At 37.2% G+C, this 19,351-nt stretch overlaps 1 protein-coding gene across 1 annotated transcript in view; it reads right to left on the reverse strand.

The window, feature by feature from the left end:
* Nucleotides 1–19,351, reverse strand: part of LOC110193009 (connector enhancer of kinase suppressor of ras 2-like) — a 556,515-nt gene that overhangs the window by 173,967 nt on the left and 363,197 nt on the right. Inside the window, exons 10-11 of the mRNA XM_078147936.1 lie at nucleotides 10,616–10,740; nucleotides 9,273–9,502 (exon numbers count right to left, since the gene is read on the reverse strand). Coding sequence (XP_078004062.1) covers nucleotides 9,273–9,502; nucleotides 10,616–10,740 — 355 coding nt within the window. The remainder of the gene's footprint in view (nucleotides 1–9,272; nucleotides 9,503–10,615; nucleotides 10,741–19,351) is intronic.

Raw genomic sequence — 19,351 nt, forward strand, 5'->3', positions numbered from 1 at the left:
AGATAGAGCACCTTGAATCCCTCTTCTACGTGTCAGTCCTCCAGATACTTAAAGATAGCTATCATGTTCTGCTAAGTCTTTTTTTTTCCCTAGGCTGAATTTCTCTTTACTTAGGTCTTTTATTTATTTATTTATTTTTATTTTTATTTTTATTTTTTTTGTTTTAGGCAATTGGGTTAAGTGACTTGCCCAGGGTCACACAGCTAGTAAGTGTCAAGTGTTTGGTCTGAAGCCAGATTTGAACTCAGGTCCTCCTGATTTCAGAGCCAGTGCTCTATCCACTGCACCACCTAGCTGTCCCCTTAGGTCCTTTATTTTTGTAAAAATTATTTTGTAGGCACACTCCTATGTATGTTTTGGTAAGTTAATTCCCAGATATTATCTTTTTATGTCAAATGAAATTTACTTTCCTATCTCCTGGGCTGTATTAATAATGTGGAGAAAATTTGATAATTTTGTAGATTTGTATTATACTTTAATGAAGCTATTGTCTTAATTAACTTGTTTGCAAGTTCTCTTGGGTTCACTAAGAAAAGCACAGAAACATTTGTAAATAGAAATAATTGTACATACCTCTACTTTGACCATGTTTCCCTCCATTTCTATTTTTTATATTACTGTTACAACTAGTAGGCATCATGGTATAGTGGGGTTGCATCCCTGGCACTTAGAAGGTCGTGTGTGAGAACATGAGCAAATCTTTGAGCCTTGGGCAACTCTACAACTTATCTACTGTGGGTCAGGGACAGGAAGGGAATGCACATTTTTAAGGACATACCACGTACCAGGGACAAAGCAAAGTACTTTACAAATATAATTTCATTTGATCCTTACAATAACTCTGGGAAGAAAGTCTTATACTATCCCGCATTTTACAGTTGAAGAGACTGAGGAAGACGGAGCTTAAATGACTTGCCCAGGGTTACATAGCTTGTAAGTGTATGAAGCTGAATTTGAACTCAGATCCCAGAGCTCTATTTATGATACCACCTAGCTGCTTCTCTTCTGTTAATTACAGGTGGGTTCTCTTACTAAGAAACTCTTCAATGTATTGTTATAGATAGCATTTCTACAACTATGTCAAATAGCAGTGAAGGTATCGTTCAGCCTTGTTTTCCCTCTGAACTTACTGGGAAAACTATTAGTATTTGTTATTACAAATGATGCTAGTTCTTGTTTTAGATAAAGACTTTGGATCCTATTAAAGTAAAAGACTTTCATTCCTGTCATTTTTTAGTGTCTATGATATAAATGAGACCTCTATTTTGTCAAGGTTTTTCCCATGTCTATTACTATACTCATGTGATTTTTAATAACGCACTATTAATACAATTTATTATGTTTTTCTAATGTTGACCCATCTTTTAATTCCCAGTATGCTCAAAGTGATTAATTCCTCATGCCACTATCCTGTGCTCTGGCTTCCACCATCACCTCCCTTCCCCACTTTTCAGCTCTCTTCTATGTGTTGCTCCCCCTCCCTGTCTTCCTCTCCTGGCCCCTTAGAATGCAAACTCCTTAAGTGCAGGAATTACCACCTTTCTTTTTGCTTGTATTTGTATTCCCAGTGCTTAGCACAGTGCATGGCACAGAGTAAGTGCTAATAAGGGCTTGCTGACTCCATTTGACTTCACTCCTTTTCCTACCTGGAACTCCACCAACCCACCCCATCCACCTGTCCTTCTGATTGGTGAGCCATCACCTTTTCTAGCCTGACCAACGCCCCTGCATTGCATTTCTAGGACATCTTCACCCGCCTTCCCCTTCCATTTACAACTCTAGCTCCAGAAAAAAAATCAAATCAACACTGCCGTCCCTACAGAGGTTATGACAATCAAATGCTCTATGACTCTACTCATCATCTCTGTGGCTTCCCAAACCAAAACACTCTCATATATGTGTTATCTTCCCCTATTGTAATGCAACTATCTAGCCTTGGGAATTATCAACTTGTTGATTTTCTAATGCAAAAACATTACATATTCAATATTCTTTTCTTTCCCCCATGTATTAATATATGCATTAATAAATATGATAATGACTTTAGTTGTGTCACAAATTTTGAGATGTTTAATTATCATTTTTAATATAATTATTTGCTTCTATGATTTGTTCTTTGACATACTCATACTTTAAGATAACATTATTTAGTTTATATTTAAGTCTCTTTGTTCATTATTTACTTTATCAACTATAATTTTTATTATGTTATAATTTCTTAATAAGGTTTTTAATATTTCTACCTTTTTGCATTCATATATCCTTTAAGTCTTCATCAGGTGGTCAAAATTTTTTAAGTGCCTTATAATGTAGAAAAATAAGTATTCTCCTTAATAATTCCATTCAATAATCCCCAAAGGTCTATTATATCTAATTTTGCTAGTATTCTCCTGAGATTCTTAATACTTTTCCTATACAGCTTTCTGATAGATTCGTATAAGAATGAAAGAGTACTGTTGAAATTCTCAATAATTAGTGTCTAGGTTTTGTTATGATTGCCAGCTTATCTTTTAAGTACTTAGAGGCTATGCTATTCAATGACTACATATATAACATTGATATTGTTTCATTAGGGATAACATGGCAGGTTTGATAAAGAGTCTGCTTTAGAACCAGGAAGATCTGGGTTCAAGTCTTGCCTCTGGCACGTATTGGCTATATGACCCTGAGAAAATCACAAGTGCTAGTGTAGGCGACTCTAAGACTAAGCTGCAATATGTGCCAGAGGCAAGACTTGAACCCAGATCTTCCTGGTACCAGTTTGCATTGGTAAAGGGAGTTTTTTTCATCGGGGAGCTTTCTTTATCTTTGGTCCCTATGCCTATCTCAATTGTTTCATCATCTATAGCATTCAAATGAGGTCAAGTAAGATAATATTTGTCAACAGCTTAGCACATAGTAGGCACTCAACAAATGGGTATTTCCTTCCTTCCTTAAGATTATGGAAGATTCTACATGAAACATTGAGAATTACCTAGAATCAAAAAGCTAATAAAAGAGTTAAATTAATCAAAAGAAAAATCAAATACAATTGAGTTAGTAAGTTTAACCTTCCAGGACATATTGATAAAAAACCAATAAATAGGCAAAACAACTGAAAGAAAGATTCTGGTACTGTGGCACAAGGGGCCACAATCTCAAATTGTCAGCAGAATCAAATGTCAAATATGGCTAAACCTGACAAAACCACCGTCATCTGATCAGATGCTTTGGCACACCAGTGCTTAGTTGTCAGAGACAAATCTCCAGGCTGTGATTTCTTAAATCCAGCCAACATCACATATTCTATCTTTTTTCTGTCACCTTCTAATTTTCGAGGTATTAAATAAAACCAGTGCTTGTGGGAGGAAATTCTGAGCTAATGTTTGTGTCAAAAACAGGAAGTTTTTCGATGACAATTTAGCACAAAGAAAGATTTGAAGCTTTTCTCTAGTTTTTTGCAAAAAGCATCTTAGTCCCCCACATAAAATACATCTGATAGTGAGATAAAGAAAATATGTGGGTGCATATGCAGGCAGAAATGGAAACAGAAGATCAATTGAACAAATTAAAAGTTACTTAGTAGACGCTGAAATGCTGCATTGTCCCTAAAATAATTTTCACTTCAATTCAAATCAACATAGCTAGTAGTTCTTAAGAGCCTACTATGGACAAAAGATACAATGTGAGGAGATGGGTACTCAAAGGTTTACAAATGTGTACATATACACAAACATACACACAGAGTCCCCACCTGGAGGAGATGGTATTCTCCCAGGGACACACGATATTTACATAGATAAGAAATTCTGGGAATATAAAGGGAAGAGGAGAGAAATAACAATCCTGGGTTTAGGCAGAGGGTTCCTTCAGGCATCCCACTGAATTGGGCCTAGGAGGAAGCTAAAGATTCATTTAAATCACTGTTCTTTATTCTGCCTTTTCTTTATGTAAACCAGGTTCATTATTAGAGGTTAGTTTGCATATCTACCTTGGGAAATTATGAGACACCTCAGGCTCTTCTACAAAGCTTATTTGCATATGTATCCTTTTGTCCTATGGGGGTAAGAAAGAATTACCAAGTTCTTTAGCTGTCTGAATTTGCACATGGAAATAGGTTGTATATTGCAACTCCCTGGGACAACACTGAAAAGGACCCCAAATCCCTGGAAAATAGGTGGGTTTGGGTCCAACCTTGGAGAAGAGCCGAAAAGAGCTGATGGAAGAACTAGGTGCTATTAGTGTTGCTGGGTTGTGTCTGACTGTTCATGACCCCATGGACCACATAAGCACATCAATACTATCAACAGGGTTTTTTTGGTAAAGATACTGGAGTGGTTTGCCATTTCCTTCTCCAGTTCAGTAAGGCGAACAGAGGTGAAGAGACTTGCCTAGGGTCACACAACTAGTAAGTGTCAGAGGTCACATCTGAACTCATGTTTTCCTGACTCCAGGCCCAGTGCTTGATTCACTGAGCCACCTAGCTGCCCCCAGGTGCTATCATACTTTGTACCTTATTTCTCAAAGGTAAATTAATGCTTTGAGTTTTCCTTAAAGGATGTGATCCTTTTGAGTGCTCCAAGTGTCAATGGGCACATGTCAAATAAAATCATTGCTGATATGAAAGCTTCATTTTCCTATGGTTTTTGCCTATAAAATTCAGAGTAATGCAAGGATTAATTCCTTTTGATAAGCAGTTCATTGTTTTCTGTGTTGAAGAGCACAGTGCTGGGAAGAGGGAAGGGGAAACAAAGTTTATAATGAAATAATATATGTGAAGTGTTTTGCAAACTTTATACTGCTGTGTAAATGTTGGCTATTATGTAAATGTTGGTAATTATCCAATAGCATGGCATGGAGAAATATTATGAGTTCATGAGTGGAAATCACAAAAAATATGATTTTGTGGTCATCACCAATATTTATCAACAACAGGGCTTAGTTGCTTTAGTTATAGAATGCATGACCTTCACAGCCAAGGCTGAAATGGAGAGAAGGCCCCTGTTTTGTTCTCCAAACACTTTGTCAACAACTTGTAGTAAGACTTAAATTCTGAAGCACTCAGCTATTTTATATAGCCCTTAGAACCGGCATTGGCAGCTCAAACCTGAGTTAGTGGCTGGACCACTAGGACCTGCTTTGTTGGCAACTGCACAGCTCCTTGGGGCACTCTTGGAGTTAACAAAAAACACAACCAGGCAGTCAATGGATTCTTGGTCCCACACATGGAGTTTCAAAGGAATTGTGACCATAGAGCTTTCTTCTCACAGTATCATTTTTGTTATGTGCCTCCTCGGCTATAATATTTCAATTTTTTTTCTTGCTGTTGGCAGTTCTGCAAACCTCTTGAGTTGTTAATTCTAAATCGCTGTCCCATATTTGAAATATAAAATCATCAATTCTGGTGTCTGGTGGATCTGTGTTTTCATCAGGACTAATGACAATCGTTTTGAACGAACAGATAAATTTCATAATCAAAATGGAAGGCGGCACCAGGAGGGAGTTTTAGTTGAAACAAATAAAAGGATCAAAACTTCAAAGTCATCTTGTCCTTGCTACTCAGATTGATTTGGAGATGCATCCTGTTGATTCCGGTTTTGTATATAGTTTAGGAGCAGACTATATACAAAGCCAGTTTGGATTCAGTTAAAGGGCCCACTTGAGGACCTTACTGCATCCAAGACCCTGGGCTCAGTGTTGATGATTCAGAGATAAAAATGAAACTAGCCCTCTACTCAAGGAACATACATTCTTCTGTGGGGGAAACATTTGAAATGCATTAGGGTGGCTAGCTTTTTAAAAAAATAGATTCCTAACCAGGGGTTCATGAACTTATTTAAAAAATATATATATTGATAAGAGTGTTTCAATATAATAGGTTTCCTTAGTAATCTTATTTATTTTGGAGGGGTTTTTTTGCATTTAAAAACATGATTCTGAGAGTTTGTAGGTTTCACCAGACTGCCAAAGTGGGTCCATGACATAAAAAAGCTAAAGACCCTCTGAATTAAAGGAATTTTATGGTAAATCTTTTTTTTTTAACTGAATAATCATTTCTACATAATTAATAAGTTTGTGCTACAGTATGTGGATTTTCTTAATTGGAGAGATGCCTATCTAGGCTATCAAACATGCAGACTAAGTCATGTCTTTTGGAAACTATTTTTTCACATAATCCTATTTTCAAATAATTATTCAATGACAGTTATTGTTAAAACTAAAGAAAAGATTTAAAACTCAGCATGGTATGGTAGAAAGAGCAATGGTCTGGAAGTAGAAAGCCCCACCTTCTGGTTCCTTCCATGCCATTAACCAGCTACTTAACCTTGGGCTAGTCTTCTCTCTTGCTGCCCATCTGTTCATCTTCAGTTGCTCTGAAGCCCTTCCTCTCAGACTGGTCTATTCAGCTCATTTAGCTTATAGCCCCAGGGATATTTCACCTTGACATCATCCTCCATTCTCTCTTTTATTCTAGCCACCTTCTTTTCACCAAAACCAACCATTCTACATGCACCATTGATCCCATGCCCTGCCATCTTCTTTAGCAGATTGTCTCTACAATTATCTACTTTCCCTCTAACCTTCAATCTCTCCTTATCTAATGATTCCTTTCTTGTTTTTTTGTTTTTTGTTTAGGCAATGGGGGTTAAGTGACTTGCCCAGGGTCATACAGCTAGTAAGTCTCAAGTGTTTGGTCTGAGGCTGGATTTGAACTCAGGTCCTCCTTACTTCAGAGCCAGTGTTCTATCCACTTAATGATTCCTTTCTTGCTACCTACAAACCCATCCAAGTCTCTCCATTGCTTAAAAATCCCTCACTAGACTGTACCAGTCTCTCAGGCTACAAGCTTTCCCACATCTCTCTTCCCTTTCTTTCTCAAGCTCTTAGGAAAAAAAAAGTCTATGCTCATTGCCTCTACTTTCTCTTTCATTTATTTCTTAACCCTTTGTAGCCAACTATATCATTCAACTAAAACTGCTCTCTACAAAATTAACAGTGATCTTCTGAATGATAAATCTGATGATCTTTTTTCAATTGCCATCGTTCTTAATCTATCTTTAGAATTCAACACTGATGACTACCCTTGCCTCCTGGATACTTTCTCCTTTCTGGGTTTTCATGATGCTGCTTTCTGTTGGTTCTTTTCTGACCGATATGATTGCTCCTTCTCAGTCCCATTTGAGATATTATCATCCATCTCACATACCCTAAACATGGATATAGCCCAACGCTCTATCCTGGGCCCTCTTTTCTTATATAATCTCTCAAGTGACCTCACCAGCTCACATGATTTTAATTATCCATTTTGCTAATGACTAGCTAGTCTGGCATGAATAGCTTTGTGGATATTTTGAACTGAATGTCATGTATGCATCTCATATTCAATATTATCTATCCCCCAAAGCTCATTCTTTCAGACTTCCCAATTTTTGCCCAGGGTACTGTCATCTTTCCAGTTACTCAGGTTCAGAATCCCAGGGTCATCCTCAGCTCCTCATTCTCACTCACTTGCATATGTAATATTGCCAAATCTTGTCATTTCTACCTCCATAACAACTCTCACATCCATCCCCTTCTCCCTATTCACATGGTCACCACCTTACTTCTTGGGACACAGTAACTACTTAATAGTGCTCAGCCATTCATTCATTTACATCCTCTTCCCTGTTAGAAATAACTACATAAAAGAATAGCAGCAATAGTACCAGGACACCTTGCTCATGACATCAACGACATTAATTGTGAAAATAAAAGAGCCAAGAGACAGGGGATTATTTACTGACATTTCCAAAGTGAAAACTAAGCAGAAGCCTTCACTATTCCTCTGCAAGAAAGCTGCTTTGGAAGTCACTTCTGATATTATTTAATTTATCCCAGGGTAACTGAAATTTCTAAGTGGTGAGTTCACGGCAGTTTTCTCAGGGAATGTGAAAGTTGGTACATCAGTTTCTTACTTTCTCAGATGCAACGTCATAACTATTACAGAAAAATTAATATTATCGAGGAGTACTGTGCCCACTTGACACAAAAATGGCTCTCTATAACACTCTAATTTGGTGAAAGTCTAAGAAAGAAATGTAGGTGCTTTTTATTGGGGTGAGTCATACATTCTAATAAATGTATATATATACCCATTTTCATATTTGCACACATAAATATTCATATACATATACTGTGTTCTCACATAAATGCTAGTATCACATAGGATAAAATTTGCCACCAAGTATAAGGTAGTAAACACCTATGGAATTATTATTTGCTTTAAATTTGAAATGTTGAACAAGAAGTAAAAATAAATAACTGAATTTTGCCCTCTTCCTGATAAATGAGACAATGAGTACCTCATTTTGTAAATGCTTTAGCATCTAGTGCAGTGTTATGTGCCCTGGAGCCGTTCAATAAATATTTGAGAAATTTCAACTACTTTTACATTTACAGAGCCATAATATTCAGTGTTCATGGGCAAAGTTTCTTTTTCTTTTTTTAATGGATCAGTGGTTAATTGGATCACAAGAGTTTATGTACAAAAATGCAAGTAAGAATTTTGGGATATTTTATACAGAATATTGGTGCTCAAAGAGACCACATGCTTTTAGAGTGGCTGAGTTTTGGGGAGTTCACTCAGCTTAGTTTTCTGTTTGTACTGAGTTATATTCCAGAAGAATTGTGAAGACAGATCGATAAAGCAGGAGATGAGGACCTCAGAAGGAGGTGGCAATATTCTCTTTACAACAATGAGCCAACCTTAGCAAAACAGCTAAAGAAATAAGAAACTCTGACTACTTTCTGCAGTAAGAGCACTACTGAGAGGAAAAAGGTCAGTCATTTAATGAAATCTGTAGTTCCTTTTCTGAGGGAAGAGAAATTCATTTTAATTTTGATATATAAGGGCTTGGATAAACAATAACATCCAGGCAATGTTATGTGAGGCTCTGACCCCAAAGTTATAGCGCCTAAATCTGTCACTTGGTTTCATGCACTCAGGATCCTTAAGCACTCAGCCAGGTGCTCTTTGCCTATCCCTGTTCAAGATAAAGAAATTGAAAATCTGAGGCTTAGATTCCCAGCCTCTGAGTATGTAGTAAAAAGGATTCATCTCCCCTAAAGCCATGAGAAATAGCCAAATGATGACATAATTCTTGATTATACCTTGATAGCTGAAAGAACAGTTTTTCACCACCAATCAACGTTTACCTTCTAAGAACCAGATACCATTTTGGAAGTGACAGGAGGTCGTTAATTTAATTTGCTAAGCATACTGCCTTCGAAGGGCCAAAAGCACTCAGGCATACCTTGGGGAGAAGGCCTCTCTTTCCTTCCAACGCTCGTAGATCTTCCTCGTCGATGTCCGCTGCTAGTTGGATGGCTTTCGCCTTCAACAACTAATGTGTAGTATTTCAAGGTTCCAGGTTCCACAAACAAGCCGGAATGCCCAGGGTCTCTCCTCATAGGCTTGCCTGCGGCAGATCTTCCAGCACTAGGTTCGCTGAAGTCTTCGTAAGATATTCGTGGTATGTCATCCCTAAAGCACACATCCAAGTATTTGTTTAAAGTTCTGTAAGTGAAAGGGCATTTATGCAGCCATTGTAAACCTTCTGGAGAGCTAAGAAAAACAATGTCTTCTATGTTCTTCAGATGTTAGAAACCTTGTTATGGCAGAGTGATGGCTTAACTCAAATTCACACCAGAAATGGATAAAATCATGCTACAGAAGCATATCATTGGCTTTGCAAGCTCAAATCCTAACAGTTTGCCCTGAAAATGAAATTGTTTACATGGGCAATAAAATAGTAATAACATTATTTCTTTCGATTATTATGCTTCCTAAATGACAAGATGAAATGTTGATTTGAAAATATATTCATGAGAAACAACGATTTAAGTTGTACATAGTCATGAAATTACTGGCTTCTAATTAATTTTGATGTAATAATAATAGTAACAACAACATACTCTCTGGCCATTGGCATATGTAGAAGTTGCTTGTGCCATTAAAGTCTAGGAAATCTGGGGTAACAGGGTGGGTCAGGGAGAGGATAACCAGGAAAATTTTTACTGTTTTGTTTCAGATCAGAACTCCAATAGTGACCAACAAGAGTGTGAGAACTATCTGTGTTTAGAGCAGCTGAGCTTTCACCCAGCTCCTGGATTATGCTACTTATGAGGCCACCCATCAAATGAAGCAGTAAGAGAACCTGCGTTTTCCTATGCACACATCTAGGGGTATGGACATTGCATCTCCCCTTATTTCACTTCTTAATTGTCAAGACAATGACATGTGGTTGATCAGTCCTAGCATTTCCTCGCCTCAAATCACTTTGTTGCTCCTGGTCTACCTTGTTGTGCTATCAGGCATTGGGTGTCATGGATGTGGAGAGGGAGGAGAAGATCCAAGTAGATCCATATTCTAATCTATGTAAAGTTTTCTTTAAGAAGACCAACTTTTGTTTTGCTTGACTATACATGTTTGCAACTGGTTTTATTTTTTTTTTCTTTCTCAATGGTGGGGAGGAGGAGTGAGGAGGAGGAGCGTCAGAGGTGGGAGAGAGAATTCAGACCGAAAAATAAAAGAAAATTGAATGAAAAAATTAATAAAATTCTAAAAAACGAAGACCCAACCACCAGTGACGTTTACCTTGGTCTGTGTTGTCCAGGCAGGGGTGAGTGAAAGAATCTCTCCTCTTCCACTTGGGTATGTTGGTCCATGGTCATGGTGCTAACAGATTCTGTGGGCCTGCTTACCCCTGTTGCACCCAAACCCTGCAAGACAAAAATAAAACATGAGCCCAATTGTTATCAAATAGTTGTGTTTCACAAAGCACGCAAATCTTTTCCTAAAGGAAAATGCCCTTCCACTGGCTACACCAATTTTTAAGGTAGTGTTAGTGGCAACATCTCCTCTCAAGTTCAGATGCAACCATCACACATCAGATAGCATTGTTGTCAGGGTTTTATGTCAACATGGGAGAGGAGTAAGAGGGCATAACAAGGGTTGTTTAATTAGGAAGCAGTAGGCCCATCTTGGTATTTAATATTTTTTAATGATTTGGTGGAGGTACTGGATAACCCTACTATTTAAATTCATCTGTAACTCCAAGTTAGGAATGGCTAGAATCTTGGAAGAAAGAATTATGAATATAACTTTAACAAATTAGGTAATTACTGAGAAATAACTGGAATATAGTTCCATAATCCTAAATACATGATGACACAGTTGGAGTTAAAACAAAACGCCAAAACACCTGAGAGCAGAAAACCAAGAGAACTGGTCCCATACTAAGGCTTCTCAAGGTAAAAGTCTACCTTAGTTATATGACCATCTTTGAACATACAGAAAATAACCTAAGTTTCTACTCATGGAGACATTTTCAGATAAAAAAGAAATCAGTTGAAGTTCTTAGGGGTTTCCCCTCTCTAAATGGAAAAAGGTGGGGGGCTTGGGGAGGATCTGTAAAATTCTGACATTTCTATAGTGCTTTAAATTTTAAAAAGAACTTTACATGTAGTATCTCACTGTATCTGTCTTCATTGAAAATAGGGACACAGGGCAGACCTCGAATATTCTTGTCACTAAAGTCATCAGGGAGTGAACTTCCAGAGAGCTGATTGGGGAGCAGAACTACAGACTTCCTTCAGAAAAAAGGCTTGAGGCCCTGCCCCCCTTAACGAAGCCCATTTTGAGCTATTCTACTACTCCATTTCTGATGACAGTGCTGTCAAACTCAGGAGTAGAGGCCACTAAAATCATACAAAAGGATCTTTGCAGATTGCATATTGACTTAGAAAACACATGTTATTGTTATTATTATTATTATTATTACATATGTACTATTGTATTTTTATTTATTTTGTTAAATATTTCCCAATTTTACATTTTAATCTGGATCAGGTCCCACTCAAAGTGTTGTATACTGCAATGTGGCTGGAGTGCTTGACACCTCTGTCCTCAGATTCCCCAGTGTTAGAACCTGAGGTTATTGCAAACTCCACAAACCCAGAAAACCTACTTTGGGAAAGATTTGTGGTACCATCACTGGAATTTCAGTAGGCTCAACATTTCAAATGAAAGTTTTCACTCATGATTAAGTGAAGGTAGGAAGGCTATCCCCTCTTATTAATTACTAGCCTAATAAATGACCTCATTAACTCATGCCAAGTTATAGAACCCTGAATAATTCTGTCAGTGATGACCAAATCCCTTAATTAAAACAGTAAAAGAGATGTGGTCAGCTTGCCAGGCTTTAGAGGACAGAGAAGCTGTGTGGCGGCCCGTGCTGTAATAGGCCAAGGAAGGTTTGAGCCGCTGCTTCCTGAGGGAGTCATGTAGATCTAGGGCCCACAAACTTGGTTTTGAAAATATTTCAAACAATTCTGTTTTAATATAATTGTTTTGCTTTGTCATTTTCTGAATTTTGTTTTATGTATTTCCATAGCCTTCACCAGACTGAGTAGCCAAGGGGTCTAGGACCCAAACAAGGTGAAGAATCCTTGGCCTAGATCAACATCTGAAGAGTTGACCTTTGAAAGTAATAATGACTTCTAGAAAATAAATTGCCATCAGCACAGTCTTCCTTCTCTCAGATATATATTATGGATAATGAAATGTCTCTCTTGCCACTGTGAGGAAGCATCCTGACACTTCATTTGATATTCTAAAGCCCATGTTTCTAGCATTCCTTTGGGTTTTTACTCCCTCAAAAGCACTAGGAGGACATAATGCCTTAATTATTTGCTTTTCAAGGAGCATTTTCAAAATCTAGTACATTTTTAATCAAATGATAATTTCAGTTTTTAATGAATATTTTATTCATTTATTTGATTACCCCATGTGCTTGGTGCATTTCATTACATTCTCAGTTTTAGTTTCTGTCTGTCAGAGATCAATGTCTATCACTTAGCAAAAAAAAAAAGATATTGAGGTGTACTAAAGTTCATAAAGGTTGAAAAATACATAAGAGCTTGAATTACCATCCTTTTGCCTCTTTCTGCTATAATGGCTATGACTAAGCCCCTTGTATAGAAATGAAAATTTCCAGGTCTCAAAGGAGTGAGCCATAATCATAGTAAATAGCTGTTCCAATCCTGAGTCATAGCAGGACTTCTCCATTGTTATATAAGGCATTTATTATGTTGCCTAGTCTTCATATTTTAAAGTGGCTTTTTATCCTTTCTCTCTCATTTTATGCATCAAATGGTTTTTATTGGTTTCAAAACATATTCATTAAGGTAAATGCTTTGTGTGATATTCATTAGTGGTTATGTTTAATGAGAGCAGCTCTTTATTTCAGGCTTCTTCCAATCTTTGTACTTAATAACACATTTTACACTTGAAAACACATTTCTAAATATTTGTCAACATTCTTTTTCTTTCCTCCTTTAAGCCTGTAATTGTAGTATGGCTTTTGTTTTCACTTGACATTCTTCCTAATGCTTCATCACTAATGTTAGAATTGCTCAGAAAACAAGGTTTCTTTAAGTGTTAGGAGGGGTCTTTCCCAGGCAAGCATAGAGAGAGGGCATACAGATTTGTTTCCGCATACTTAAGTTTCACTGGAGTGCTCCCTCAGATACACAAAGCAAAAAGAAATGCTTTTTGTATTGTGCTCTGAGAGTTTTAACATGCCACTGTCTCAATAATACTCCAATTAAGTAACTTTAAACTCAGTGCCACCTTGGTATTTCACTGATATCTCAAACTCAACACACCCAAAAGTGAACTCCTCATTCTATTTCATCCCTCTTCCCTAAACTAGGTCCTCCTTCTTACTTCCCTATTTCAGCTCATAAGGGTACTTCAAATCCTTCCAGTCACCCAGGCTAGGAACCTTAGTGTTCTCTTTGATTCTTCTCTTGCTCTTTCTTACTCCACTAATGAAATCACTTCCTAATTCTGCTGATTCTACTTCTGTTCTTGAATCTATTCCTCCCTTCTACATCTGCTACCAACTCCCCAGCCTGTTCAGTCCTCCTTCTGTCTTAGCTACACTGTTGCAAAAGCCTATTTACCTCTAATCTCTCTCTTCTTTAATAGAGCCAATGTGTGGTTGCCATTTAAACCTTCTTAAACTAGAGTTCTGGTTATATTGCTCACCTATTCAAAGATACACAGTAGTTTCTACTTTTCTACCGAATTGAGGTTAAATCTTTTCTCTGGTGCTGAATTTCCTTCATGTTCCGGCCCAATCCACCTTTTCAGCCTTTCCCCTTTCTAGCTCCCCCCACAAACACCCATACCCCATCCAGCTTGGACCATCCACTCTCCCTGAAACGTGATGAAAGACTTATCATCTTGACACCTTTGTTCAAGCTCTTCCCTCTACTGTAAGCATCCTCCTGGCCCCTCATCTTCCCCTTGTAAGATCTAGGTGAACTGCCACCTCCCTTGTGAAGCTTTTCCTGGCTCCTGCAAAGGGGACACGCTCTCTCTCTCTCTGAACCATCCACCTTTGTACTTTGGGCCTGTCTTCTGGTATTTCAGGTGAGCTACGTTATTTGAGTATAGCTTTCATTGCTCTTGCTTATTATTCCATGAAGGCAGGGATGGAATCTTTATTCACTTTACACAAAGGAGGCATTCATTAGATATTTGTTGAATTACTGAACTGTCAGAAGCATTGTTTAGGCTGAGTCCAAAACCATGGAAGTAGTCAGTTATAATCATAATTTGGATTTTCATTTTAAACTTACTAATAGCAAAAAAGGCATAATTATGATGATGTTGCATACCCTACTTTTATCATCATTATGCTTTATTTAAGAATAATATTAGGTATGTTATAACACCTTTTCTGTCTATAGACATAGAGAAAGAAACACGTTCTCTAAGGTGATATTTGGGGAGGAGAACAATGAAAACAGTCCATTGATCTTCACAATCCCTGACACTACTCAGTGCAAACTCTGGCAGCATTCCTGCCAGGAAATTAGTTGGCTTAAAACTTAATTTGAAAGCAGGTAAAAAGTTAATATAGCTGAGGAACTGAATGCATTTAACTTATTATTATTATTATTTTTATTTTTAGGCTGTTGGGGTTAAGTGACTTGCCTAGGGTCACACAGCTAGTAAGTGTCAAATGTTTGGTCTGAGGCTAGAATTGCACTCAGGTCCTCCTGACTCCACGGCCAGTGCTGTATCCAGTGTACCACCTAGCTGCCCCTAACTGAATGCATTTAAAAGTCTCCACTTGCGTTGCAAACGTGGGACTGATTCTTCTGTTTCTGAGCTAAGGTTGCACAATGTAACCCAAGTGCTAAAGAGTACAACCCAGCCGCTACCATGAAACAGATAACAGACCTGGATCTGAGTCCTTCTTCTGCCGAACCCTCAATCGTGTGACCTTGGACAAGGCACTTCCCTGTTAGAACCCTCAGTTATCATAGTGGCAAGATAACTGTGCTGGTGGGGTATGGCGACAGGCACGACATTTCCAAGGTCACTTTTAGTTCTGAGATTCTGTCACCAGACCCCAAAAATATTTCTGATGCTTTTGTCCATCTTCAGGACTATGTAACAAGTATGATTATTCTTTAAGATCATGGAAGTAAAGTGTTCAAAATAGTCATTGAAATAAATGATTATTTCAATGCCCATAAGGCATAGCCTTAGCAGAGGAGCAAAATCAATCAATCAGAAAATAAATAGCAGATGTGGAAGACAGGTCAGGAAATTAATTCCTGAAAAGAACTTTGGGATTTTAACCAATAGTAAGGTTAGAATAGAAATCAGTTCTATTTAGTTTGTAGCCAGAAATTAGGCTAATTTCTTGAAATAGGGAACAACTATTAGATCATTGGTTAATTAAGGTCATGTTTGCAAAAATACTTGTTTGTACTTTTGAATGCATCTTAGCTTATTTCGTTATTTTCTTTTAAGGAAGGTAATATGGTTGTCTTTCATAAATATGTGTGAATTTCCAAACTACCACCAGGGCCCCCACTCCATAGGTGAGACTTTTACAGACTGGTAGTTCTCCAGAAATCTATTCTCAGGGAGTCACTGGTCTTATAGCTAATAAACACTTATATTATGAAACTCTAATAAATGAATTTGAAAATGCATCTTCTCTGGTTATTTATTGGCCTCAAGGTCTCTCTTTAGTCAAGATTCAACTTCACCTTTGGAAAGCCCTGTTGCTGGGCCCATACGTCTTTTGAGCCTTCAAGTGTTTGAGGCATTGCAAGGTCCCTGCATCTGCAGGTAGACAGTGCACAAATAAATCTCTTAACTGTATGAGCTTTCTAACTGTCTGATCCATAGGCTTGCACCTGCCTTCATTTTCAGTCAGCCTTTTGCTTGATGTATCAGGTTATGCTTAGTGTATTTCTTGGAAACAGTATAAATATTATCTGGGTAATTCATGGAAAAGTGAGATGTTTTGATAATTCAAAGACATGACAACACATTGTTTGACAAACATTCAAAGGGGTATACTATTCATTTAAATGCCTATTACTTTTCTTCTTTGCCCAGTCATTTGTTTCTTCCATTGACATTTTTTTGTTAAATGTTTTATTTTATTTTTCAATTACCAAGTTTTTTCCTTATGGGTACAAATCAGAGATCCAAGTCTCTAAAGAATTAAAGTTGATGTTCACCCAAAGCTCTGGCATATGACCAAGCATTGTGCAAGAGAAGTGGCATACATATATTAAAAATGATCTTAGGGTCATAGATTTAGAGCTGAACAGGAGAGGCCACTGAGTCCAACCCCTTCATTTTCGAGATGAGGATACATAAAAGTGAAGTGAATTGCCTAGAAACACATTTAATAAGCACCCGAGGCAGGATTTGAACTCAGGTCTTCTAGGTTCCAAGTCTAGCACTCTACTATATCATACCAAGGTGGGAATGTTACATAGTTAGAACAAAGGGAAACTAATGGACAGCCTGTGTGCTCCATTACTATCCCAGAAATGTCAAGTGATTTAGAGAAAGACCTCCCCCACCCCCAGCAGACTGAATGGGCCCCCTCTGGAGGATTTCCCACATGAAGAGGCATGGATCGATTGAGATATATATTCTGGAAGGGATCACAGATACATCAAAGTATTGAAGTAAATTTGAGATCTCTTTAAATATCTAAATTTGCTAATAAAAATTCAGTACACTATGATATCTAAGCTGAAATTAAGCAGATTTATATTAATACAAAAACAGCTAAATAAAATCTTCCTAATATAAAGACAGAAACCCCATGAGATATCTATAAACCTATTAATATGAGACACATCAATCTCATTAAAATGTCAGTGTCACATTTTCGCCTTGGAGTATTACCCAATCCAGGACAATTACAGTGTTAAAGGTATCAACCATTTAATAAAAGGAATCTTTCTGAAGGTTGATGTGGCTAAGAAAATGCTGCTAATTGGGCAATTGGATTGGCTGAATATCCTCCAATGCTTTATGGTATTTCATAGAAAAGGATTTGTCTGGTTAAAGGAAGCATTCATTATGGAACAGTCCCTGGCCAGGCAGATAATGGACTCTGTTATGAGTTATACTGTCCATGTCAACGCAAAAGGCGATAAATGAGGCTATGATCATTTATCTGGCTCAAGCACCAGGAGCAAAATGCTAGCTGACGTGGTTAGGAAGGACCATGACCCAGAATGGGGTGGGGGGAGGGTGCTGGCTGTGTGTTTGGATGCTCTATTTTGTGCAGAAAGGATTATGTGGTTAGAAAATTAAATTCCTCCTTTAAAAGTAAATAGACTGACATGATTGACAAGCTTTCTAATTAAGAGATAATGACAACAGAGTAGAACATGGGTACAGGATAATGGTCTCCTGCTGTTAATGTAAAAAGTGAAGCAAAGCTGAGGGATTTATGGAAAAAGGAGGTTAAGCTAAGGCAAAACACTAGCTTTTCAAGCATGGCCCATGATCCCATTGGCTTTGCTTATAATGACTCATTGTAATGTCTCAGGTAACTTTTATTATATTGCTTCTGAATGTATTTTATAATTATTTTCACTGTTAACATCAGAGAAATAACCTTCAGGCTTCCTAAAGTAAGTTTCTTTCTTCATTTATTTTTTGATAATGAGGTAGTTAATGAAAAGCAAATGAATATTATATGGCATCACTCTATCATTTTAAGTTAAGGGACAGACCAATTATTTTCTTTCACAACAGACATTCTTCCCACATCCATCCAGTGGTGGTCCATGGGGAAACTGACACTTTGGAGGGGGAGGAGAAAATGAGTGAGCAGTAGTGGCCACAGCACTTAGCTAATAAGCAGCTAAGCATCACTGGAGGTTTGGTTGTTTGTTTTTGGTTTTTTGCCCTCTTTGGTGGTGATGACCACACCTTGCCTCTACCACTGATGAGTGTATTTCACCGTGATGTGCTTACAAGACTTTATCTTTCTTAATAAAGACTTTTATTTATTACTATATAGGGAGCACTTCACACTACTCAGTCGTTTGTTACTTGTTTAGCAAACAACAAACAATTAATCGTTGCTTACTATGTGAAGAAAATAGTGCTTGCAAGTGGGAATATACTATAATGTTGACATATTACTTGCTAAAAACAACATGATCAATTTCTATAACAGAAGAGCGATTTAAAAATTCAATAATTACAGGTTTTATATATCTATTGTTGAGACTATTCATTTGTTAGTATCATTAATTCCTTATGATATATTTGGAGGTATCGGCATCTGAAAAAGTTAACTGAGCTTGTAATAAAATATAAGACTTGACTAAATTAAAATAGTTTTCATTTACATTTGGCCCCTAATGATTAAAGCAGAACCACTCATTTAAATCAAATAAATAATTCAGTTTGATAATGAAACTGAAAACAATAACAATTCATGAATTTTCAAATTGTTCTTTCCCACCTGTTTCATTACACACATCATATAATATTTCTGATAAGATTTACTTGAAACATAACATAAAGATCATGTTTTTAACCTTTAATATGTTCCCTTGATTTTTGAAGCATGTATACCTACTGTTGTAATATATTTTTGTCATCTCCTCTCTGCTTTTATAGCTTTCAATGTACTCTCATAAACCTGTTTTTTAAAAAATATTAACATATTTTTCTTTTTAGATCATTACCTTCATTTCCAAATGCAGATATCCCTCATGCCCTACCTAGTGAGCCGTCCCCATTAAAAAAAATAAAAAAGAGTAAAAACAGTAGGTCAGCAATCTTTCATATTGTCATTAGGAGTTTGCAATTCTTTTGAGAACTATTTTTTCAAATCTTTTGATCACTTACCCATTGAGGAATGGCTCTTAGTCATATATTTATGTTCATTCCCTATGTATCTTGGATATTAGACCCTTATAAGAGATATCTGATTCAAAGATTTTTTTCCCCAACCAACCTTCCCTTCTTATCTTC

This window comes from Phascolarctos cinereus, unplaced genomic scaffold (genome assembly GCF_003287225.1).
Source record: "Phascolarctos cinereus isolate Bilbo 61053 unplaced genomic scaffold, phaCin_HiC Scaffold_8;HRSCAF=390, whole genome shotgun sequence".
Lineage (NCBI taxonomy): Eukaryota > Metazoa > Chordata > Mammalia > Diprotodontia > Phascolarctidae > Phascolarctos > Phascolarctos cinereus.